The sequence below is a fragment of the Stegostoma tigrinum genome, chromosome 42 (genome assembly GCF_030684315.1).
Source record: "Stegostoma tigrinum isolate sSteTig4 chromosome 42, sSteTig4.hap1, whole genome shotgun sequence".
Lineage (NCBI taxonomy): Eukaryota > Metazoa > Chordata > Chondrichthyes > Orectolobiformes > Stegostomatidae > Stegostoma > Stegostoma tigrinum.
The window spans coordinates 8,231,093-8,256,532 of NC_081395.1; the positions used below are offsets into that span (position 1 = coordinate 8,231,093).

At 42.0% G+C, this 25,440-nt stretch overlaps 1 protein-coding gene across 1 annotated transcript in view; it reads right to left on the reverse strand.

Annotated features, from left to right (window-relative positions):
• Positions 1-19,028: 19,028 nt before the first annotated feature.
• The window catches only part of LOC125449197 (tyrosine-protein kinase Mer-like), a 43,112-nt gene continuing 36,700 nt past the window's right edge, over positions 19,029-25,440 (reverse strand). Inside the window, exons 12-14 of the mRNA XM_048524874.2 lie at positions 25,203-25,362; positions 24,583-24,719; positions 19,029-22,367 (exon numbers count right to left, since the gene is read on the reverse strand). Of these exons, the coding sequence (XP_048380831.1) occupies positions 22,115-22,367; positions 24,583-24,719; positions 25,203-25,362 (550 nt within the window). The 3' untranslated portion in view covers positions 19,029-22,114. The remainder of the gene's footprint in view (positions 22,368-24,582; positions 24,720-25,202; positions 25,363-25,440) is intronic.

Sequence of the window (25,440 nt, forward strand, 5' to 3'; positions counted from 1 at the left end):
CTCTTCAGCCTCACACCCATAGACTCTGGCTTCCAGCATCTACAGTCCTTATTGTCTCTAAGGTACAAAATAGGTGTTGGTATTATTATGGAACAGATCATACCTCCACAAAATATATTAATAAGATAGCCAAGACATTAACTTTTTCTTATTTTAAAGGTAAGTGTGATGGGCTGTGTTCCAGGTGCAATTCAGTTGGTCAAATTACTTAACATTAATGCAAACACCATTTATTTAAACACTATGGTTATTATACACCAAAAGAAGAAGAACTTCGAATAACTTGATTCTATTGGGAAATATAACAGAATAATAGATATAGTAACAATAATTAATTAACTGTTCCAATATAATAACATTCCATTAACACACCCTTGGCAAAAAGGCAAAATCAGAAAACAGATTCTCTCACATGCAGTTCTCTAATCCAGGAAGAAAGAACATTAAAAGACAATTCTGAGAGAAAGTGGGAGTATAGCAGCTGGGAGAGATTCACTGTCTTCGAAGAGAGATAATGGGAACTCCAGATGCTGAAGATTCCGAGATAACAAAGTGTGGAGCTGGATGAACACAGCAGGCCAAGCAGCAACTTCGGAGCGCAAAAGCTGACATTTCGGGCTGAGACCCTTCATCAGAAAAGGGGGATGGGGAGAGGATTCTGAAATAAATAGGGAGGGGGGAGGCGAACCGCAGATGGATAGAGGAGAAGATAGATGGAGAGGAGAGTATAGGTGGGGAGGTAGGGAGGGGATAGGTCAGTCCGGGGAGGACGGACAGGTCAAGGGGGACCTGGTTTGCTTCATGACATGGTCGAGCAGTTTCAAGGCCGAAGAGATGACAAGAGAGTTACAGTGGAAGAGAGATTCACTGTCTTCGAACCCTGCTTAGAACCCAGCAACAACTGCTGAAAGCTAACTAAAAATTCTGGATCTATGAGTGCTTGACCACACCCACTCAGGCAGCTTCTATTGTTCCAACTTTAAAAAAACTCCAAAGCCTGACAAGTTATTTACTTCTCAAAGACTACTCAGTGTCCATACCCCAATCTTTCCCTCTATAATAAAAAACAGGACAAAACCCTCCTCTTAAAGCCATAGCATCAGCACACTATTAGATGCCCAAGTTTGGCTGGGTTGTAAGCGTTGGACTAGGTTCATAGATGAACAATCTTGCCTTCGTCAACCTCCTTGCGGGCATCCATCCGATCACTTTTACTAACCATTCCCATTTCCCATTTTCAGCAAGCTCCAACCCTTCCCACCACTTGTGAAACAAACAGGCCACTCTTACAAAATACAGCAGATGCTGGAATTCTGAAATAAATGCAGGAAATGCCGGTGCAATTCAGGAGGTCTGGCAGTGTCTATGGAGGGAGAGAGAGTGAACCTTTCAAGTCTGAACACTGACTGACCAGCATGTTTGCCAACAGGAGTTCAGAAACTGTCATACAACCTGGAATTCTGTAAGGGGCAAGTAAGTGCAGCTGATCACATTGAACCAGTTGGCAATCTGCAAAGTCTCAGGATGTCCTATTTGTTACAGAAGGTGGAGCAGGGGAGAAACAAGATTAAAAGAGAGTATATAGACCTAATACATCACTTATACTAACGGTATACCTCCTATTTTAATGAATTTATTTCAAAAGAGAAATCTACATGTTTGAAATTCATATTATATCTCATGTTAAAAGTTCGAAGATCAGAAAAGCAGAGTAAAATGCACATTTTCAGCAACCACACAAAAACAACCTCAAATCCCCAACACACACTGATCAGGTAGGTATGCAGTTGAAACCGCTCAGCTAAAAACAAGCAGCCCAGGTCATGTCTGGGAATATGCTTGACATTGTCAGCTGAGTAGCATTTGCTATTTGCCAGCATTTGGCCCATTTCCCTCTAAACCCTACCTGTTCATGTACCCATCCAGATGGCTTTTAATTGTTGTAATTGTATCAGCATCCACCACTTCCTCCGGCAGCTCATTCCATCACACTCCACCCTCTGTGTGAAAAAGTTGCCCGTTTGTTTTTGGTGTTCACATTTTAGCATATGTTGAATGCAATTCAGTGCACCCCTGAAGCCGGATTCACACCCCAATAAACAAGTGGGTACAATTAACAATTAGCTTCCCCATGTTGTGACATTAACATGCCAATATAAAAGCAAAACACTGTGAATGTTGAAAATCTGAATTAAAAACTGAAATGACTTCATAGAATCCCTAAAGTGTGGAAGTAGGCCATTCGATCCAATAAGTCCACGCTGACTCTCCAAAGAGCATCCTATCCAGACTCACACTAACCCTCAACACTATCCCCATAGCCCTGCATTTCCCATGGCTAATCCATGTAACCTACTCTTCCCTGGACACTATGGGCAATTTAGCACAGCCAATCCACCTAACTTGCACATCTTTAGACTGTGGTAGAAACCAGAACACCTGGAGGAAACCCACACAGGCAAGGGATGAATGTGCAAACTCCACACAGACAGTCACCCAAGGCTGATGCAGCAGTGCTAACTGTGAAGCCACCATGCTGAGTATATCCAGCAATTCTTGACATGGATATCATAGAAAGTAGAACAGTACAGTACAGGCCTTTGGCCCACAATGTTATGCCGACCTATTATCCTACTTTAAGATCAAACTAACCTGCCATGGTGAGATTCAACCCAGGTCCTCAGATATTACCTGTGTTCTCCAAATTAAAAGTGTAACGTTAGTATCACTGGACCATCACCTCCCCGACTACAGACACACTGTGATGTGGGTGACTCCTAATTAGAGATGGGTACTGACTTTTCACCCAACCAGCAATGCCTACATCCATGAACAAATTTTTAAAAGCATTTCCTATTGATATACCTATCTAGATGCCTTTTAAATGTTGAAACTCTACTAGCTTCCACCACTTCCTCTGGCAGTTCATTCCGTACATGCACCACTCTCTGCCTGAAAAAGTTGTCCTTTAGGTCCTTTTTAAATCTTTCTCCTCTCACCTAAACCTATGCTGTCTAGTTTTGGACTCCCCTAAACTGAAGAAAAGACCTTGGCTATTCACCCTATCTACGCCCCTCATGATTTTCTAAACCTATATAAGGTCCTTGGCCTCTGACGCTCCAGGGAAAGTAGCCCCAGCCTGTTCAGCCTTTCCGTACATTTGAAAGCCTCCAAACCTGACAACAATCTTGTAAATATTTGGAGATTCCAAGAACTGCATCTCCAGTTATTCTTTCTATTAAGTTCTCAAAGATCCCTGAACCTCCACTCGGAACTATTTTGATGTTGGAAAGGATAGGCGTGGACCTCTGATTACAAAGCAGACTCCTTGATGTGACACGCTGCATATTTCTAAAATTTAGGGAAGGCGATATGAGTTGAAAAACAAGCCTTTTCAAGCTAAAATCAGTACAGGTTGTTTAAATTCAGTCCTTCATGAATGTACCTAAACAATACAAACCTACCCTTTTTTTAAGTATGTAGTGCATATGTACAGCACCCAACGGTTTGTGACTGGAAGGTGTTGTCATTTGTTGTGAACAGAGTGCAGGTGCTCTACAAAGCAGTCTCCGAGCCTCCACTTGGTCTCACTGATATTGGGGAGGCCACATCAGGTGCAGCGGATGCAATAGATAACGTTGGCAGATGTACAGGTGAACCTCTGTCTGATGTGGAAGGTTTTTTTGGTTCCTTGGATGGAGGTGAAGGGGCAAGTGAAGCGCTTCATATAGAAACATAGAATCCTCACAGTGTGGAAACAGGCCCTTCGGCCCAACCAGTCCACACAACCTCAAAGCATACAGTCCAGACCCACCCCGCTATAACCCACCTAATCTACACATCCCTGAACACTATGGGCAAATTAGCGTGGCCAATCCGCCTAGCATGCACATCTTTGGAGTATGGGAAGAAACCGGAGCACCCAGAGGAAACCCATGCAGACACATGGAGAATGCGCAAACTCCACATAGACAGTTGCCCAAGGGTGGGATGGAACCCAGGTCCCTGGTGCTGTGAGGCAGCAGTGCTAACCACTGAGCCACCGTGCCACCCCACTTCCCATGGTTGCAGGGAAAGGTGTCAGGGATGTTGGGGCTAGTGGGGAGTGTGGAGCAGACAAGGGATTCGTGGAGAGAACTGTTCCTACAGAAGGCAGACATATCCTTGGTTGTGGAGTCAGATTGCAGGTGGTGGAGAATGAGACGTTGAATCTGGAGGTTAGTGGGGTGATAAGTGAGGACAAAGGGGCTCTGTCTTTGTTTTTGTTGTGGGGAGGGAATGTACATCCTCCTTGTCCTCCAACCTGACACAACCTGTCCATCTTCTCTTCCAACTGTCCGCTACTCCCACCTCACTGACTAATCTCCACGAGTGCCTACCTGCACTCATCCATCACTACCCCACCTCCCTTCCCCAGCCCTACCCCTCCTCTCTCTATTTACTTCAGAGGTCCCTTCCCCCTCCCCCATTTCTTGGTCCCAACCCAAAATGTCAACTTTCCTGCTCCTCCAGCTCCACACTGTGTTATGTGACTCCAGCATTGGCAGTTCTTACCTTCTCTGAATTCATATCAAGACTCCCGGATTAGTGGTGATATAGTAAAACAGTTTACTCCTTCGACCTTAGGCAAAACAAATGTTGACAAACCTGTTCTGCTGACAAAAATGACACATTGATCTTTGATAATGAGATAACAAGGTGTGGAGCTGGATGAACACAGCAGGCCAAGCACCGTCAGAAGAGCAGGAAAGCTGACGTTTCAGGTCAGGACCCTTCCTCATTCCTTTTCAGAAGAAAGGTCCAGACCTGAAACGTCAGCTTTCACGCTCCTCTGATCCTGCTCGGCCTGCTGTGTTCATCCAGCCCTACAACTTGTTATCTCAGATTCTGCAGCATCGGCAGTCTCACTCTCTCTGAATCCACATTAATCTTTGTCATTTCCCTTTTTGAACTTGAGGTTTGAACAAGATTTTTTAAATACATAAGTGCCTGATTACTGAAAGAAGTTAGTCTGCATTACCCCTTCCTGCTTTTTTTTGAGCTGGCAGATCAGAAGTATCGCCATGTGACTTGCCTTAAGCAGCTGTCAGATCAGTCATGTATTTTCAGAAAGACTGCCTGCTTCTTTCTCTGTCTCCTTCCTTTTTTCCTTAATCTCTCTCTCTGTCTTCCGGTAAATTTTAAAAATGAGCTATGTCTCACAACAAGAAGTCTGCTGGATAATCAGAGACTCACCAGTGAATGCTCATCCTCTCCAACATCAAAATAGTTTCCAGTAGAGATTTAGGGATCTTTGAGATCTTCGAAGCAAGAATGACTGGAGATGACATCCATGTCAGAAAGTGGTGGAAATACTCATCTATTTTAGTTTTCATTTCAGTTTTCCAGCATATACAATGTTTTGCTTTTATATTGGGATGTTAATGTCACTGCGTGGAGAAGCTGACTGCTAATTATACAGACTTGTTTGTTGGGATGTGAGTCTGCCCTGAGGGGTGCGCTAAATTGCATTCAACATATGCTAAAATGTGATCACCAAAAACATTTACAACACATCACAATGCCCCAGAAAACAAACATTGCTTTCCGCTGTCATGTCTGTATGTGTGCCTGGGATCATTCTCACAGCTGATTGCAAATTTCAAATGTCTACAGGTCTCGCTACCTCCTGTTTTCAAAACCAGAAGTGATTTGATGGTTTTTTAAAATATGTTGCATTCAGATTGGAAATCCGAGTGGAGAATCATTTTAGTATGCTGGAGGGAGCACCAAGAACAGCAGGACTACACTTCATGTAGCAGTCACTCACTGACCTTGCATTGTTGTAACTGAATATATTTCTGTACATAGACTGCTTTGTTTCAGTCTTAACGGGATCTTAAGTATGCCTAAAGCCATTCTTCTATTGTTGCATTGTGAGGTAAGCCTGCTGCATGTGATGTAGCTATATCTATTAGTACTCAGAATGAAATGTATTATTTGCTTACATTGAAATAGCTGCAACTTTTTATTGCCTGTTAGATATTTCTAGAAGGTCTGTTCAAAATATGAGTAGGGAATTCAGCAGTTGGTAATTCCACCTGTTGGTTTCTTCATAATGTTATAATGTATTCATTCAGGAGTGTAATTTTTTCATTTATTTTACAACAAACAGGAGCATACAGCTCTGTGTCAGCTTTTGTACCTGTACAATATGAACTAGGTAAAAGTGCACAATTCTCTTCTTGGTATGGGGTTGTGAGTCTCAGCGTCTTCTGTACATGTGTAGCTCGTGGTAGTTAAAAAGATAAAACTTGTGATCTGCCATTGCACAGGTCAAGTGTGCTGCAATGATATTTACATCTTCTGTATTTGTACACTTGACTGGATAAAAGAGAATCATTCATTACCCTCTGACCCAAGCTTGTAATATCTGAGCCACATGTATTTCATTGTCAGCACCTGTAAATTTACAGTATACACTGAACAAAAGGAAATAACTCACTCCCCTTTCATTTAAGGGCTATGTAGTTCTCATGTACATTTCACAGCAGGTGGAAGGGAACCGTTCTCTTCTCTAGTGTACAATGACCCTTATGTGATGTGGCATCAAAATATATGTACTAAGCTAGCCTGGAGCAGTGTTTTTAGTGCTATTTTCTGGATCTGTTGATTGTTAAGGTGCAAAGAATGCCTTTATTAGAGTGGTCTGCTCTTCCTGTTTGATGTGGGATATTAAGGAAAGTTTCCATGTTACTGATCATTATGTCTGCAGGAAGTGTGTTTGGTTGTGAATCCTATTGGATCGGATGGAGCGGCAGTTAGAAGCATTGAGGAATTTACAGGAGCTAGGGGGCCTGAGGAGCAGGGAGGGAGATAAACTGAAGATACAGTCAGGTAGATAGATGAGTGTCCTCCAGGAAACGTAGGAGAGGGAAACAGGTATTGCAGGAGTCTCCTGTGGCTATCCCTATCTCAAACAAGTATGCTGTTTTGGATAGTGTAAGGAGTGATGAACTCTCAGGGGAATGTAGCACTGACAACCAGGTTTCTGGTACCAGCACTGACTCTAATGTAACGCAGGGTATGCCAGATTCCAAGTCATTAACTGTGACAGGGGGCTTTCTAGTCAGAGGCACAGACAGATGATTCTCTGGCTCCAACAGTGAGACATCAGAATGGTATGTTGCCTCCCTGGAGCCAGGATCCACAATATCTCAGAGAGGGTGCAGAACATTCACAAAGTGGAGAGAGATCAGCAGGAGGTTATTGTACACATTGGAACTAACAGCATAGGAAGAGAAAAAGATGAGATTCTGAGGAGAGAATATGGGAAGTTAAGCAGAAATTTTAAAACTAGGTCCTTGAGGTTTGTAATATCAGGATTACTCCCAGTGCCATGAGCTAGTGTCGCTAGGAATAGGACGATAGAGCAGATGACTGTGTGGCTGTGGAGCTGGTGCAGGGGAGAAGGATTCACATTTTCGGATCAATGGAATGTGTTTTGGGGCAGAAGTGACCTGTATAAGAAGGATGGATTGCACCTGAATTGGAAGTGGACTTATACACTGGCGGGGAAATTTGCTAGAGCTGCTCAGGAATATTTGAACTAGTAAGGTTGATGCTGGTGGTGGTGGGGGGGAGTGGGAATTGAGGGTGATGCGTGGGACCCACGGAAATAGTGAGGAAAGCAATCAGTCTGAAATGGGTACAGCTGGGACAAAGGAGTAAGTCAAACAGACAGGGCAAGTAGGAACAAGGTAGAGGACTGATAAATTAAACTACATTTATTTCAATGCAAGAGACCTAACTGGTAAGGCAGGTGAACTCATGGCATGGCACTAGGATATCATAGCAATTGCAGAGATGTGGCTCAAGGATGAACAGGACTGGCAGTTTATTGTTCCAGGGTATAGATGCCAAAGGAAGGATCAAAAGGGGGGTAAGAGAGGAGGGGTTTGACATTTTTGCTTAGGAATAACATTACAGCTAAAGTGAGGATATTCCTGGGAATATGTCCAGGGAATTTATTCGGTGGAACTGGGAAATAAGAAAAGAATGGTTACCTTATTGGGATTGGACTATAGTCCCCCAAATAGCGGGACATTGAGAAACAAATTTATAAGGAGATCACAGTCATCTGTAAGAATAATAGGGGGTTATGGTAGGGGATTTTAACTTTCCAAACATAGAAAGGGACTGCCATAGTGTTAAGGGCTTAGATGGAGATGAATTTGTTAAGTGTGTACAAGAACATTTTCTGATTTAGTATGTGGATGTACCTACGAGAGAAAGTGCAAAGCCTGACCTACTCTTGGGAAATAAGGCAGGGCAGGTGACTGAGGTGTCAGTGGGGGAGCACTTTGGGGCTAGTGACCATAATTCTATTAGGTTTAAAATAGTGATGGAAAAGGCGAGACTGGATCTAAATTAGAGGAATGCCAATTTTGATGGGATTAGGTAAAAACCTTCAAAAGTTGATTGGGTCGATGTTCGCAGGTAAAGGGACAGCTGGAAAATGGGAAGCCTTCAAATGCTATAACTAGGGCCCAGAGCCACTATATTTCTGTTAGTGTGAAGGGCAAGGTTGGCAGGTGTAGCAAATGCTGGATGACTAGAGCACTTGAGATTTTGGTCAAGAATAAGAAGCATATGTCAGGTATAGACAGAAGAAATTGAGAGAGTCCCTAGAAAAATATAAAGACAGTAGGGAAATCAGAAGGGCAAAAAGGGGCCATGAGATTGCTTTGGCAAATAGGGTTAAGGAGAAACCAAAGGGATTCTACACATATATTAAGGACGAATAGGTAACTAGGGAGAGAATAGGGCCCCTTAAACATCAGCAAGACCGCCTATGTGTGGAACCGCAGAAGGTGTGGAGATACTAAACAAGTATTTTGCATCAATGTTTACTGTACAGAAGGATATGGAAGATAGAAAACATGGTGAAATAAATAGCGACATCTTGAAAAATGTCTATATTACAGAGGAGGAGTGCTAGATGTCTTAAAACACGTAAAAGTGGATAAATCCCTGGGACCTGATTAGGTGTACCCTTGATCTTTGTGAGAAGCTAGGGAAGAGATTGCTGGGCCCCTTGCTGAGATATTCGTACCAAGGATAGTCACAGGTAAGGTGCTAGAAGACTAGAAGTTGGCTAACATGGCGCCACTATTTAAGAAAGGTGACTCCAACTACACTCAAGTAACTCAATATCATCCAGGACAAAACAATCTTTTTGATTGGCACCACATCCACAGCCACTCACTCACACAGCTGCAGTGTGTGTACCATCTACAAGATGCATTGCAACAATATTTAAGTAGAAATACTGCATTAAACCCTATACTGAAACTATAATGTTTGGTTTGCAGTAAGGTTCTGGAAAGTTAAGATAACTTTTCTCTCTTTCATCAGAAACTATTAAAGCTGACACGGATTGCAACTAAAATGGAAAGTTCTTCACGTTCAGACTGCCTTGATCACTGGGATTGCAAAGAAGAATCCATCTTAGCACTGCTGGGGATTACTGGAACAATCTTGAACCTATTTGTGATCATTTACGTCTACATTTACACTTCTGTTTAATGAAAGCGCTACTATTTCAAAAATATCTTGATTGAATTGATTAAATCAATTGCATTGGGGACGATCTTAAACCCAGAAGCTGTGGACACAAAATTATATCTGCAACATTCACGAACAGGCTTCACCATCATCCAGTTAGGTCTTGTGGCAAAGTGGTAGTGTACCCATCTTTGGGCCAGGAAGTTTAAGTTCATGTCCCATCTGCTATGAAGGTGTATCATGTCCAAACAAATTGATTAAAAATAATTTTTACAAGCTTCATTGTCATTTTAAGATTAGAGCATCCAGATCAAGTCTCAGCTTCCTCCGGGAATCCTAGTATGTTAGCCTTCACTTTTCTGAGTCCAGAATCAGGCATGAATGAACGATTCAAGATGATAGTTCAGAAAAACTGGGCTGTTAAGTGGTCGCAGTCAAACTGTATTTGTTCTGGTGGAAGGAAAGAAAATTTGCATTTGTTACGCACCTTTCACACCTATCAAATTATTTGACAGCCAAAGAACTACTTTGGAAGTATAGTTACTGTTGTGACGGGGGACAACAAAGCCTTTTCATGTTGTGCTGTGGACATCATTTTGGATTATAATGGCCTCATTATTTTTGTGATGCTTTCACAGGTTTGTTGGATAGAAAGGTATATTTATGTAAATCATTAGTGCTACAACAGCAAAACTCAGAGAGTGATGAACAAAGTGAATATAGCAACGTTAGACAAATTGCCCTCAGGATTCAAAACGAACAAGAACGAGTAATTTGAAGTGACGCTGAGGACATGCTTACCATAAGCATTTCTGACATTTAAAAAGCTGGAATACCATGAAAAAACATGGACATAGAATCACAAAATGGTTTGGCACAAGAAGACCACACAGCTCTGTTGTGCCTGTGCTGACTCTTTGAAAGATTAATCTCATGCCACTGTGCTTTTATCATAGCCCTCCAATTCAGCAGAGAGTGGAGTTGAGGGTTATCCAATCAGCTGTTATCTGATTTGAATGGCTGAGCAGACACAATGCACTGAATGGCTTACATCTTCTCCTATGTCTTATAGTCTCAGTAGGTGGTCATTGAATATTTTTAAGACTAAATTCTTACTTTGCAAGGGAATCTGAGGTATTTGGGTACAGATCAGAATGTGGAATTTGAATGGCAAACAAGTCAGCTGTGACCTTATTAAATGATGGAGCAGGCTTAAGGGGCCAATTGGCTTACTTCTGCTTCTAATCTGCATGTTTGTGTCATCATATGAGGAAACATTGGCAGCCAGGATCTTACTTCTGAGAAGTGTGGTAATTTTCAAACTGCCATTCCTCATTAAGCTGTGGTATGTTTGGTTCTAGCATTACTGCTCCCTTGGGGATTTTCTGGAACTTTTGTTTGTCCTCACAGGGCCTCATCTTAATATGTTGTGACAAATGCTAACTGGCCCAACTAAAATAGGAGCTGATTCACTTTCTCAACTGGATAATCTCACGTCTTCCTCTTCCCCAACTTAGCTAACTTTCACCCCTTAAGGGGCTGTCTGTTACCAAGATCCACACTGACGGTCCAAGGCACAGAGCAAAATAACTCAGAGGTTGGAACTTAATGAAAAGGTCTAAATTGAGGTGAGATATTACATTCGTACAAATGCCAGGTTATAAATCACTGAATGAATGTACTTAAGAGTGCTGGTAACTTCCTGGTTGTTGCAGATGCACAAGAGGATGGTTCAGATATCTAAGATGCAGAGAGTGACCATAATAATTAAGGTGATGAGGACTTTAAATTAGGAGGCATGGTTGGCCACACTGCCACTGGAAAAGCAATGGTTCTGAGGTCACATATGGGTTTGCTACTCTTATAACCCTAAAGAAACTGGATGTTACAGACCTGAACTTTGTCCAAAACTGAAGAATCAGACAATGCAGATACCATCAAGTGGGTATATCTGCAGAAACACTGGCCTTGATATGAATACTCCCATGATTGGCAGAATAGGCTTTCTGGGACTGGCAGTGGGTGGCACGTTTTAAAGAGTTAACTTTGGGGACTGTATTTCCAACTATCTTGTATGTGAGGAGGGGTATGAAACTTAATTTTGTATATTTAAGTCAGATTTCTATTTGCACTGTCACAGATCAAGGTAAAATTGATTACTTATGTATGGCTGTCCCAGGGATCCCTCGTGCATGAATTGCAAAAGGTTGCAGTCTGTGATTAGGAAAGCTAGCATTCTATTAATGTTATTGTGTGGAGAATTGAATACAACAGTAGGACAGGTATACTTCTGCTATTTGGGAACACTGATGAGACCACACCTGGAATCCTGAGTTTATAGACTGAAAAATGGAATGGCGGGTTGTCTTACAAGAAAGGGTTAGACAGGCTAGGCTTATACCTGCTGGAGTTTAGAAGAGCAAGAACTGATTTGGTTAGAACGTATAGGATGCTGAGGGGTCTTACAGACTGGATGTGGAAAGAATGTTTCCTGTTGTGGATGAATCTAGAACCAGGAGTCACAGCTTAATAATAAGGGGTTGCCCATTTAAGACAGAATTGAAATGAATGTTTTTCTCAGAGGATTGCAAGTGTTTAGAAGTTTCTCCCTCAAAAGGCAGTGGTAGTGGAGTCCTTGAATATTTTTAAGACAGCGGTAGCTAGATTCTTAATAAACAAGAGAAGGGAAGGTTTTCGGGGGAGTTGGGAATGTGGAGTAATCAGACCAGCTATAATCTTATTGAATGGTGAAGTAGCTTCGAGGGGCAAAGTGCCCTACTCCTGGTTGTAATTGCATGGTTGGGTTCGGAATGCTGACAGTGAAAGAAAGGTGGAAACTGCTAGCTCCACAAAGTAGGTGCCTTTATGAGGATTGTTATGGTGGAAAAAGGAGAAGGGCTGCACACCTTCCTATCCAATCCCAACAGTGCTCCCCAGCCTTTTGTTGCTCCTCTCTGTTTCCTCTCCTGATCATCATCTCCTCAATCCAGCTGCAGTGTCTGTCCACTTTCCCACCCCTACTACTCCCCCACAGTTGAAGCCACTCTCACCCATCTTGCTGTGGGCTTTTTCTACTTAACTAGTTGTGGACATTCTTCCATCTTCCAAAAGCAGGGAATGATATCCAAGTAGCCCCATTTGTGCCTCACTGTCATTCCCTCCCTTCTCCCAGCTGTTGTAAACAAGAAAAACCAAAATTATAGTTTGTTACTAAAATCTTCAGTTATTTTGCTTTAAAATGTGACCTATTTTAATATACTCCAGAATTCCCTATATTGGGATGTAATAATAGGGCAGCACAATGGCTCAGTGCCTAGCACTGCAGCCTCACAGCACCAGCGACCCGGGTTCGATTCCACCCTCGGGCAACTGTCTGTGTGGAGTTTGCACATTCTCCCCGTGTCTGCGTGGGTTTCATCTGGGTGCTCTGGTTTCCTCCCACAATCCAAAGATGTGCATGCTAGGTGGAATGGCCATGTTAAATTGCCATATAGTATGCAGGGATGTGTGGATTAAAAGGGGATGGGTCTGGGTGGGATGCTCCAAGGGTCAGAGTGGACTTGATGAGCTGAAGGGCCTATTTCCACACTGTAGGGATTCTCTGATAGGGTGGAAATTAATTTTGGTCCACCTGCAAAATAGTGGGGAACTGAAACCTGCTCCAGAGATTAATTTGTGTGTGTCAGTAGTCTTGATGAGTTGTAACACTCTCCCCTCAGGGGACAGATAGGTTTGAGCTCCACTCCAAAATCCAGTTTGATAATTCAGTTCAGTAATGAGGGAGTTGGGAGATGCTTTCTATAGATGAGATCTTAAACCTATTCCATGTCATCCTTCTATTTGAACATAAAAAGATTCCCAAGGTACTGTTCAAGGAGCAGGATGTTTTTCTCATATTCTGGGCTAATGAAGAAACAGAGGGTTTTAATCATATGTCATGAGTTTGGATGCACTGTCATAAAACAGACTGGGTGAGTTACTGCAATGCGTCATGTAGATAGTACGTATTTCTGTGCCAGTATTGGAACAAGTGAATATTTAAGGAGGAATTCTTTCTTTTGCCCTATTAGTTTCAATGCTGTTGTTCCATAGTGCATTTTGCGATTTCTGAAAATATTCCAGCAATTTATTCTCTTCATCAGACCCCTACTGTGATGATCCTCACTTCATCAAGACAAACTACCTTCTCCCTTGAAGCATGATAATTATGCTATTCACCAGTATAAAATGTGCAGCGTCCTTTCACCAAATAGGATTTTATAGCATGTTGTAAATCATTATAGTGAGGCAGGAATTGGATAGATTGATGAATAATTTAGGATGCATTCCCTGAAACCCCAGCTTTGTGCTCTCTGTTTGCTATTTTTAAACACATGGATGTCACAGTGTGAGTGGCTCCAACAACAGCTTAAATCACACTGCCAGAGCAATAGCAAGACAAGCTAAGAAAGATGCCAAGAAACGTAGAATGCGCTGTGGATGCAGACTCTGAAATAAAAGCATAAAATGGAGGATAGCTAATGTGGCTCTTTTGTTCAAGAAGGGCATTACAGAAGAGGAACTGCTGGAGGTCTTAGAAAACACAAAGGTGGATAAATCTCCAGGACCCTGTCTATGTATCTAAGGAAGTTGTAGAAAGTTAGGGAGGTAATTGCGGGTCCTCTTGCAGAAATATTTGTGTCATCTATAATTATGGATGATGTGCCGGATGACTGGCAAGTGGCTAATGTTGTGCCTTTGATTAAGAAGGGATGTAAGGAGAAGCCTGGGAACTGTAAACCTGTGAGTCTGACTTCAGTGGTGGGTACGTTGTTGGAAGTATTTTAAACAATAGGATTTATATGCATTTGGAGAGGCGAGGAATGACTAAAATAGTCAGTATGGGCAGAGGGGGGTAGATTGTGTCTCACAAACTTTACTGACGTTTTTGAGGAAGTAGTCTAGAAGATTGATAAGGCCAGAGCAGGAGACATTATTTACTTGGACCTTAGTAAAGCCTTTGACAAGGTTCCACATGGTAGATTAATTAGGGAAGTTAGATTATGTGGGATTCAGGGTGAGCTTGCCAACTGGAAACAAAATTAGCTTAATGGCAAGAGGCAGAGAATGATGGTGGAGGGTTGTTTTTTGGACTGAAGACATGTGGCCAGCAGTGTTCTACAGGGTTTTGGGCTAGGTCCACTTTTGTTTGTCATTTATATTAATGATTTAGATGAGAATATAGAAGGCATGGTTCATAAATTTGTGGATAAGACCAAAATTTGTGGTATAGGAGACATTGAAGAATGTTATCTAAGATTACAAAGAGATCTTAAACAATTGGATCAATGGACTAAAGAGTGGCAGCTGGAGTTTAATTTGTTTAATTGCAAGGTATTGCATTTTGGTAAAACAAACAAGGGCAGGTTTTATACAGTTAAAAGTATGGCCTTGTGTAGTATTGTAGAACAGAAAGACCTAAGGATTCAGGTATATAATTCTTTAAAGTTCATGTCACATATAGGCACGGTAGTTAGAAGTCATTTATATGCTTGCCTTCATTGCTCAGACCTTTGAGTATATGAGTTAGGACATTATGTTGAGGCTGTACAGGATGTTGGTGAGCCTTCATCTGGAGTACTGTGTCCAGTTCTGGTTGCCCTATCATAAGAAGAATATTATTAAGCTGGAGAGGGTTCAGAAGAGATTTACCAGCTGTTACCAGGAATTAGAGTTATTAGAAGGGACTGGATAGGCTAGGACTTACTTTCACTGAAGTGTAGGAGGTTGAGGGGTTAGCTTATAGAGATTTATACAGTCATGAGTGGTTTGAATAAGGTGAATGGGTGGTGTCTTTTCCCAAGGTTGGAGGATTTCAAAACTAGAGGCATATTTTTAATGTGAGAGGAGAAAGACTTTTTAAAAAGACTTGAGGGGCAATTCTTTTACACACAGAATGGTTCATGTATGGAATGAACAAGAAGTGGTGAATGCGGGTACGGTTACAATGTTTAAAAGACAGATAAGTACATGAATAAAAAATGTTTGGAGGGATATGAGTCAAGTGCATGCAGGTGGGCCTAGTTAGTTTGAGATTCCAGTCAGCATGGACTTGTTGGACTGAAGGATCTGTTCCCATGCTCTATTACTCAATGGCAGCAGAAGTAGGCCAGGTAATTACAGGCTCATTAGTTTGATGTCAGTGGTAGGGAAATTATAGGAAAAATTTCTGAAGGACATGATAAATCAATGCCTGGGAAGGCAGGGATAATCAGCATGGATTTGTTTGAGAGAGATCCTTTCTGACTAATTTAATTGAGTTTTTGAAAAGGTGACAGAATATATTGATGACAGTAGTGTAGTTGATGTGGTTTACGTGGACTTCAGTAGGGCCTTTGACAAGATCCCACATGGAAGGCTGGTCCAAAAGCTATGAGCCCAAGGTACGTTTGCAAACTGAGTCTAAAATTGGTTTACAAATATGAGACAGTGACATTGGCCCTATTTGTAACTGGAACCCTGTAACCAGCCGTGTACCACAGGGTTTGATGCCAGAGTCCTGACTGGATTTTCTCATCCAGCTATAACTGAATTGCTGTCAGAGCTCCGGTCCCTTTAAGGGATGAGAACCTGCCGCCAAGTGTTGCTCACATCTCTTCAGTCCCAGCAATACCACCGGAGGTGTCAGAATTGCATCCAGCTGAGAGAAACAACATGGATGCCATCTTTGGTCAAGATGAGTAAAATCAGGTCTCTGGAGCTAGTCAGGCAGGTTCTGCTAGGGGTGGGGTTGGTGAGGGAACTTTGACCTCCTGTGAGCCTGGTCATCCTAGGAACCTGAACCTCCTGTTTACCTGGACCTTCCATGAACCTCGTCCTCCTGTGAGCCCGGACCTGCTATGAACCAGGTTCCCCTGTGATCCCTGTTCTCTTATGACCTACCTGTGTATTATGGACTATTGTTGAAGGATGCTAACAATTTGATCAGAACAAAATGCCATGATGTCAGTACTGTGCCAGTGAGTCCCTCTGAGATTTTGCTGCATACTAACAATGAGCATGAATGAGGAATGGCTCTGAGCAGAAAATCTGGTATCAGGTATCTAGTATGTAAACTAAAGGGAAAATTAAACTCCAGCATTGGCCTGTTGGGCTAAATGGCTTGTTACTGTGCTCCAGATTCTACAAGCCTGCACAAGATACCAGGGCATGGCTTGTAGCCTAATGAGAGGAGAGAAAGGAAAGAAAAACTTCAGCAGTCTATTTTTTTTTGTTTTAGTTCAACTTTGTTCAGACTTGTATGTACAGTCACTCATGCATAGACATTTGTACAGACATACACCATCTTGATGCAGTGACCCACATAGAGGGAAACTGCACTGAAAACTTACAGCCCTAGCTCCTGACAACCCCAGCTGAGACATTTTGGATTGAAGCCAACAAATAATAACTACCAAGAGCTAATGAATGTTTATCACTGGGCAATGCTTCTTGGTGTCACATTAATTCTGACAGCTGTTACTGCAGTAAGTGTAAATGGGGTTGTCTGTCAAGAGGAAATCATGGTGCTTGCTATTTGACTGTTTTTATAAATGGATTGTATTAACTGGGGGAAGGTTATAGATTACAACACGTCTGTTGCTTAAAAATATCTTTAAACCTCTGTGGAAGCTAATTTGGAAAATGCACAGTTCTTCATGTGAAAATGTGGTGAGGTACAGGTAATGTCACTTTGGACCGGTATCCAGAAGTCAAGGCTGATACCCTGGGGTCATGGGTTCAAAATCCCACCAAAGCATATGGTGAAATCTGAGTTGAATAAAATTTGAAATTAAAAATATAAGTTAGCCTAATGGAAACTATGTGTCTTGTCATAATTCACTCAGGAAAGGAACTCTTCCATGTATATCTGGCATATGACGTACACCAATGTGCTTGACACTTAACTGTCCTCTGTCTAGAAGGTCAAGCAATTCAAGGGCAATTAGGGATGGGCAACAAATACTCATTGTACCAGCAACATGCACTTCCCATGTAAGAATGAAAAAGAGTAGACCAAGGAACATTCCATACACGATAACTGCTAATTGACAATTGAACCGATACCAGAAAACTTCCAGTGCTGCTCAGAATTTCCAAGACTGCTTTAACATGTTTAAAAATGCTGTCATGTGGGTAATGTAGTAGTCAGTTTGCATGCAGCAAGTTCCCACAAACAGCAATGTGATAGTGGCCAAATTGTTTGTTTTTTTTAGTGATGCTGGTTATGGGATAAAGATACAGAGGTGGACTCCATTGCCTTTCTTTCAAACAGTGCAACTAACTTAGCATTTCTTGTTCTTCAGAAAATATGCGGAAATGCTATTAAAGACTAACACCAGAATAAATTGATGTTTCCAATTGGTAAACCTAAAAACTCGTTATTACAGAATTGTATTTGTCATAATTTTAATGTGTTGTGTAAGGTGAGAAATTCTGCATGAATGACTAACTTTGTGTGACTCTACAGCAGAAAACCAACACTTCCCTCTGTCTTTCTCCTCCACATGAAGCCATTGTCCATTTCACTTCAGTCTCTTGGATGGTTGTCGGATGGGTTGCCACATCCCATCTTTGGCTGTACAAGCTCTTGATGGGGATGTTTGGATGGGATTGCAGAGGAAAATTGTTCTGATGAGAGCTGAAATGTTTAGTTTCACTTAGTTAGCTTGTACTGTGAGGTCATCCCTGAGCTTGCCACCAGAGGTGGACAAGAGCAAGACAAGCATAAAATTCCAGTCAGGTCAACTTCAACATTAATTACTAATACTCTTCTGAAATAAGCGTGGTAAAATTATGAGTTAGAAGCTGTTTTTACTGAGGTAATGCAACATAAGAATGAAAATATTGCATTTGTAGAACTCTTTTCAAGGACTCATGGTGTTTTGAAGTGTTTTACATCCAGCAAAGTGCTTTTAAAAATTTAATTTCTGTATAATTGCAGTTGGTGCACACCATGATCCCAAAACAGCCATGATTTAATGACCAAATAACCTAATTTTTTGTGATGTTGGCTCCAAATACGAGGGGGAACACCCTAATCTCTTCCTTCAAAATAGTGCCATGTAATTTTTTTCCTGTATGTCCATGAGAAAGGACAGACAGGGCCCTCGATGTACAGTCTCATCCAAAAGTCACCATCTCCAACAGCAATGGTGCTCAGAGAGCCAGCCTAGATAATGAAATTGAGTGATATTCGGGAAGTAGAGGCATTCAATAATTGAAAACAAATGTAAAACGCTGTAGACATGGGAAGTCTGAACGATAACAGAAAATTCTTTGGAAATGCTCAGCTGGTTGATGACACCTTGGGAGATACTAAGAAAAACAAAGTAAGCAATGAAGGTCAATGACTTGCCCTCAGATAATTGTTAAAACGCCCACTGGCTGCTAAAATCCGATGAAGAATCATTCATTTGAAATGACAACTTTGTTGCTCTCAGCACAGGTGCTGCTGGAACTGCTGAGCAGGAGCAGGGACAGAAATTGTAGGCCCCTGGTGCTGTTCTTGACCCAGACGTCCCAATCTCTGACCTGAACAAAGTACCTGTCCTGGGCTCTACTGCTGAGTATTGTCAACATTCTCTAATTTGAAATCATTATGTAATTAATATTCAAATTCCTACCTGATCACTATTAACACCAACAGTATTCCTGAACAATGTCTGGGTATGTGGCTAACCGAGCTGCGCAAAGGGTGAGCACCAAGGCTCATTTACCAGTGCTACCAAAATGCAGCCTGGTTTTCTGGAATGCCACAACTGTGTATGTTCATTGCATAAGAAAGGACAACACAAAAGCAAACACCAGTTTTGTGGCAAAATCAACAAAACAACCAAATTATGATTTTTTAAAATGCTTTCGTGACATGTTGGCATCTCTGGCAGAGCCAGCATTCAATGTCCATCCCTTATTGCCCCTTGTGAAGGTGGTGGTGAGGCACCTTTTTGAACCACTGCAGGCTATGTGGTTAAAGTATACCCAGTATACCGTTGGACTCACTGTACAATCCCACACCAAAGTGAGCAGCACACCCGGTTTTTAATATTTATTAGACCTATCCTAATAAAAGTTTGATATAAGTGAGTGAGATGTTTGGCCACTTCAGAAGGAAGTAAAGACAGACAACTCTATTCCAAGGTTCTGAAGTCACACGTAGACCGCAGCAGGTAAAGACAACAGATTTTGTTACTTAAAGAACATCAATGGACCAGATGGGTTTTTACTATAATCCGGTAATTCCATGTGATAGTTTTTTATTCCAAATTTAGTGAATTTAAAACGCCAGCTGCTATGCTTCTTTTGATATAGTAAATAAGGAGACAACGTTTCCTGTTGTTGGAGGCAGCGGTTAGTAGTCAGAGAACACAAATTTAAGAAACATGAAAATCATGTTGATGACATAGCAGGCTGCAGTGCACTTTGTCTGAACATAGCATACTAGGCAGAAAAAGAAAACTGATTTTTTTTCCAGGACAGACTCTCAATATTTTTCAATGCCTTTTACTGTACAAGGTCAGGACATTGTAATGTATGAACAATTTGAAAAATAGATTTCTTTCACATATATACAGTCACTGTGTTTTCATTTGTTTTAAACAGAGCAAACTAGATTGCGTAGGGGGCCTCTTTAAGTATCCTGAAGACCTGCTTAACAGGGATCTGTGTTGGGCCCCCACCTCTGCAATTTATCACAATTTCACTGTCTTTGGCAGGACCAGAATGGGGATTTGGAGGAATTAAGAAAATTTGTTCGTAATGCAGCAAACTATAGTGATGTCATGATCTCAAATGCACTAGCTGAAAGAGTGACAGAAGAAGAAAGTGGGGAGTTGGATGTGTAATAAAAAAGGAGAGTTGCAGAGCAGAAGTAGGGTAGTTGAGGGAGCTCCGTTCAGAGTGGTATAATTCCATGATTGTCAGGCTCTGAGCATTCCTGCTACACTGCCACCACCTAGTGACATGAATACGCATTACAGTGGCACACCATCATTGAACAATTACGCTGAAACAATCACTCTACCTTTCTCTACAAATGCTGCCTGGTCTGCTGAGTGTTTCTTGCATTTTCTGTTGTCACATCCAGCATTTTGATTTCTCCTGTTTCTTTAACCCAGAGCTCACCTCAACCATGTAATACATGCAACCAAAATTGACTAGTTGGACTGAAGGGTCTGCTATCGTGCTGTATGACTATAACCAGGCAGCAGTTTATACCTTCTCTATGCCAGGAATGGTAGGGGGGAACCTGCATGGTATGAGAGTGAGAGTGGAATAAAGATCATAGAAGCTAAGTATGGCTCTCTCAGATTCTACTCAATTAGTCCATCCTGGCTCAAGCAGCAATAATGGACCCTAGATTAGCCTCAGGTTCCCCAGACTCAGGAGAGGAGTAAATTCAACCAATACTCTGGCTTCAGATCATGTCCTGTTGTAACGTGCTTGTGCCTGGAAGTCAGACTTAAACTGTATCATGGACACTGTCCACATACTTAATCTCCTCCTGAAGCCTTACTCTATCATGCATTCTACACATCCACTTAACTTTTCCCACAATCTGCCTGCATGACACTATAATGGACCTTGCCCATCCATTAAATCTCTTTCCACAGTAGCACGTACACCTCCCTGTATCATTCAAGTAAGAGATCTTAAAATGTGCTTTTAAGTTATGTACTTTTTACGCATGGATTGTGAAGGAGAGAAGATAAGCTGCCATTATTATAGATGTGTAAGCCATGGGTGCAAGCTCACTGGGCCCTACTTCCTGCTGAATCGAATACTAGCGCCTATTTTCAGATAGCATGGGTCAGTCATGCAAGACTGAACATACCAGAAGACCTCATGCGCATTCAGATATAGCACTGACAGAATCAGAGGTCTGGAGCACAAGAAAAGACCTTTGGGCCCACTGAGTCTGTGCTGGTCAAGAACAAACACTTAACTATTTTAATCTAATTTTCTAGCACTTGGCTCATAGTCTTGTATGCCTTGGTGTTCCAAGTGCACATCTAAATACTTAAACATTATGAGGGTTTCTTGCCTCTACTACCCTTACAGGCAGTGAGTTCCAGATTCCCACCATCCTCTGGGTGAAAATTGTCTTCCTCACTTCCTCCCTCTAAACTACTTGCCCTTCCCTTAAATCAATGCCCACTGTCACTGATCCCTCCACCAAGGGGAGAAGTTTCTTCCTGTTTATCCCATCAGTGCCCTTCGTTATTTTACACATCTCAATCATGACCCTCATCATCCCCTCTGCTCCAAGGAAATCAACCCCAGTCTATCCAGAAGCCTTCACTGTTGACAAAACTATTCGCCTGATGTTGAGTGTTAAAGCAACAAATACTGCAGAGAATGAATTTCACCAGAAGTAACTGCGAAGGGATTTTGTCTAATTGATGCACTGAAGGTTTGCGTGATTAAATCAAGTATTGTTAGTTTTGCTCAACAACTCATGAGGCCAGCCCGACCTGTTCCTTCCACAAACTAATCAATATTGTGTTCTCATCTGATAATCCAACCTTCACCGTAAATCCCTAATGTCTTCTCAGTCGCAACCGGTGTCCATGTCATCATCCAGCACCCCTACGTAGAAGTTTCTCATGCTATTGTCCCCTTCATTGGCCCTGTTCATTGTTTGGGCTGTTGCTCTTTGCGCCCTGGTGTTTGTGTAATAAACCTCACTCTGGTCCCTGAGGATGGGCAAGATGGAAAGAAGCTCCTGGAGAAGTGATCTGAGCTCAGCAAATGTTGGTCGTTGCTCTGGGTTCAGGAACCAGCAGCTGAACATGAGATGGTACCTGAGAAGAAAAGACCATAATCAGCAAAAATCATTGTGAACAACACCCTAATGTCTGTAGTGCCTGTAAACTTCCATCATGCAAACCAGCCTCCCCTCCATGGACTTTATCTAGATTTCTCACTGGTTCAGGCAAGCAACCAACATAATCAAACATCCCTCCCACTCCACTTATACTCTCTTCTATCTGGCAAAAAATATAAAAGTTTAGATACACGTACAAAGGGAAGAAGATGGGCATTAGGGATGGGTAATAAATGCTGGCCTATCCACTGATACCCTCACATCCTGTGAATGAATAATAAAAAAACAGATTCAACAACAGCTTCTTCCCTGCTGTTATCAGACTTTTGAGTGGACCTCTTTAATGTTAATGTTGATCTCTCTCTGCACCTTTTCAACAGTTATAACATTATATCTTGCACTTCATTCTGTTACCCTGATGCACTTGTATAGTACTATATGTCTGTGAAGCATGTAAGACAACACTTTTCACTGTACCTCAGTACATGTCACAATAAAAAATCAAATCAAATCAAATTGGCAGCTAGTGAATTTTTTATGTTCATGGTGATGTTAGGAAGCACTTCTTCATTCTTAAGGGCATGTAAACTTAAATATTTTTCCTCTATCTTTTAATGGGATGTAGCCATCAATGACAATTGTTACCCATCCACTATTTTTATTGCAAAAATACACATGTATTCATAAAATAGTTATCAAAGATTCCTAAAACTGTTCTGTGCAGACTTTGCAGAAAAACAAAAACAAACACACTGGGATTTGACACTCCTCAGAGCTTCCCTGCATTTGCAAAACAAAGGCACTTCCTACTCATGCATTCATTTTTGAGGCAATGAGGGGATTTGACAACTGAACGGACACTCGTACTTTGTCAGAATGACCTTAGACGGTGTGTCCATAAGCACGTATTTCAGGACCTTGGAATGTGCCAATCTGCGACACTTAGTCAAGAATGACTGTTTACACCGGAAGACCAACCAGTTTCGGTCAGACTAAGCAGCATCATGTAGCAAGTTAACGGTCTTCCAGGTGCAGTTAATGCTTGTCTTGGCGTGCATCCCAGGGAACAGCCAGTACAATCGAGCATCCTGCATTACAGATCTGCTCAGGACTCAGCCCAACAAATATTACTGTAAATCTTTGCAAAGAGGAGACAAGTGACTGTCTTTTGCCCCATGCTTCACGGGCAGCATGAGGTGGCGGAGAGAATATGAGTGTACATGAAAGATCTGATGGATGGTGTTCTTCTCAATCAAGCTACATCTTGGTGCTTTTTCGAAAGTTCGTTGGGGCAGTCTGTTAAATGACTTTGATAGGCCATTGCATCTTATAGGAGGAGGCGATGGCCTAGTGGTATTACCACCAGACTATTTATCCAGAGGTCCTGATAATGTTTTGAGGATCCAGGTTCAGATTCCATTGTGGCAGACAGTGGAATTCAAATTAATTTAAAAATCTGGGATTGAGTCAAATGATGACCATGAAACCACTGCCAATTGTTGGAAAACTCATCTAGTTCACTAATATGGAAATCTGCCGTCCTTACCTGCTCTGGCCTATGTATGACTCCTGGCCTATAGTAATGTGGTTGACCCTGAACTGCCCTCTGAGCAATTAGGGATTGGCAATAAATGCTGGCCTAGCCAGCAACGCCATCATCCCACGAATGAATAAAACAAAACCACAAACTTGTAACAAAGGATCAACGTCTCAACAGAAGAAAGTTATCTTCACAAATCCTCACTATTCCACTCAAATGTCAGCCTAGATTATGTTGTCAAGGCTAAGAATGAGGTTCGAGAGGTCTCAGGGAGAAAGCTAGCATACATTTTGAGACTGGTTGCACTTGAATCCCTCTCTCTCATCAGTTGGTACCTCTAGCCTCTGAATGTATGAAGTTTAGCAGTTTTAACCCTCCTTCCAGGACCTCAGCACATAACTTAAGGCCTCTTCTCTAGTGCAGTACTGAGATCATTTTGAAGATGTTGTCTTTTGGAAGAATCATGAAACCCAATTCTACTTATTTACTGTATCAAATATGGAAGGGTCTCCCATTGATCATGACTGCTCTAAGGTGAAAACTCACTTTCCCCAGTCTCTTGGTGGAATTGAACTCCCTCATCCCCAGTATCATGCTTCAATACTGTTCCAATTCAGAAGTAGAATGAGGAAGGGAAGATCCTGGCACTCACAGTTTGTCAAGACAATCAGGCGGTTGCTTCAGTCGGTTCCCTTGATGTAGGTAGTCATAAATTTCATGGTTTTGTATGCCAGGATAAGGTGTCTTCCCTCGAGTCACAATCTCCCACATTGTCACTCCAAAGGACCACTGTGAACAAGAAGGAGGTGTAGGTTCAGTGCCATTGCAGCTGGTCACTGCAATGACCTCCAGGCTTAGCCACTCTAACATGCTTCTAGCCATCTTCCCATCTGTAAACCACCCTCTGTAAATTTTGACTCATCTGAATCTCTGCTGACCCCATATTCCAACTCACAATAAGTCCCACTCACCCATCACTCAAACATACATATGAACAAGGAACAAAAATAGGTCACTAAGCCCTTCAAGATGGCTCTGGTATTTAATATAATCATGGAATCCCTACAGTGTGGAAGCAGGCCATTTAGCCCATTGAGGCCACACCAATCCTCCCATCAGTTTAGCAGAATGAATTCAGCTCCACAGTGCCAGAAGGCATGAACAGGACCAGAACTAATGCTCACTTCCCTTCCAACCCTGAAAGCATCTGGAGTGACTCTTGGTCTCTTATCTCTCATGCCTTCAGCTGCAAAGTACAAAAACAGGGCATACCACATCACTTTTTGTTGTGTAGATCGACTCTGCCATGCTCTCAATGGCCATCCATTTCACAGGCATCTTTGAGACTGCCTTCTGCCGATAGTAATTACTGCTGTAGATCTTTTTAGCCAACCCAAAATCAGCAACACACACCCGCATACTGTCACACAACCTGTGTGGGAGGAATTAGCGTTAGAGAAAGGATTCTATTAATATAGTCAGAATGCTTCCAGCTCTCACCTCCAATACT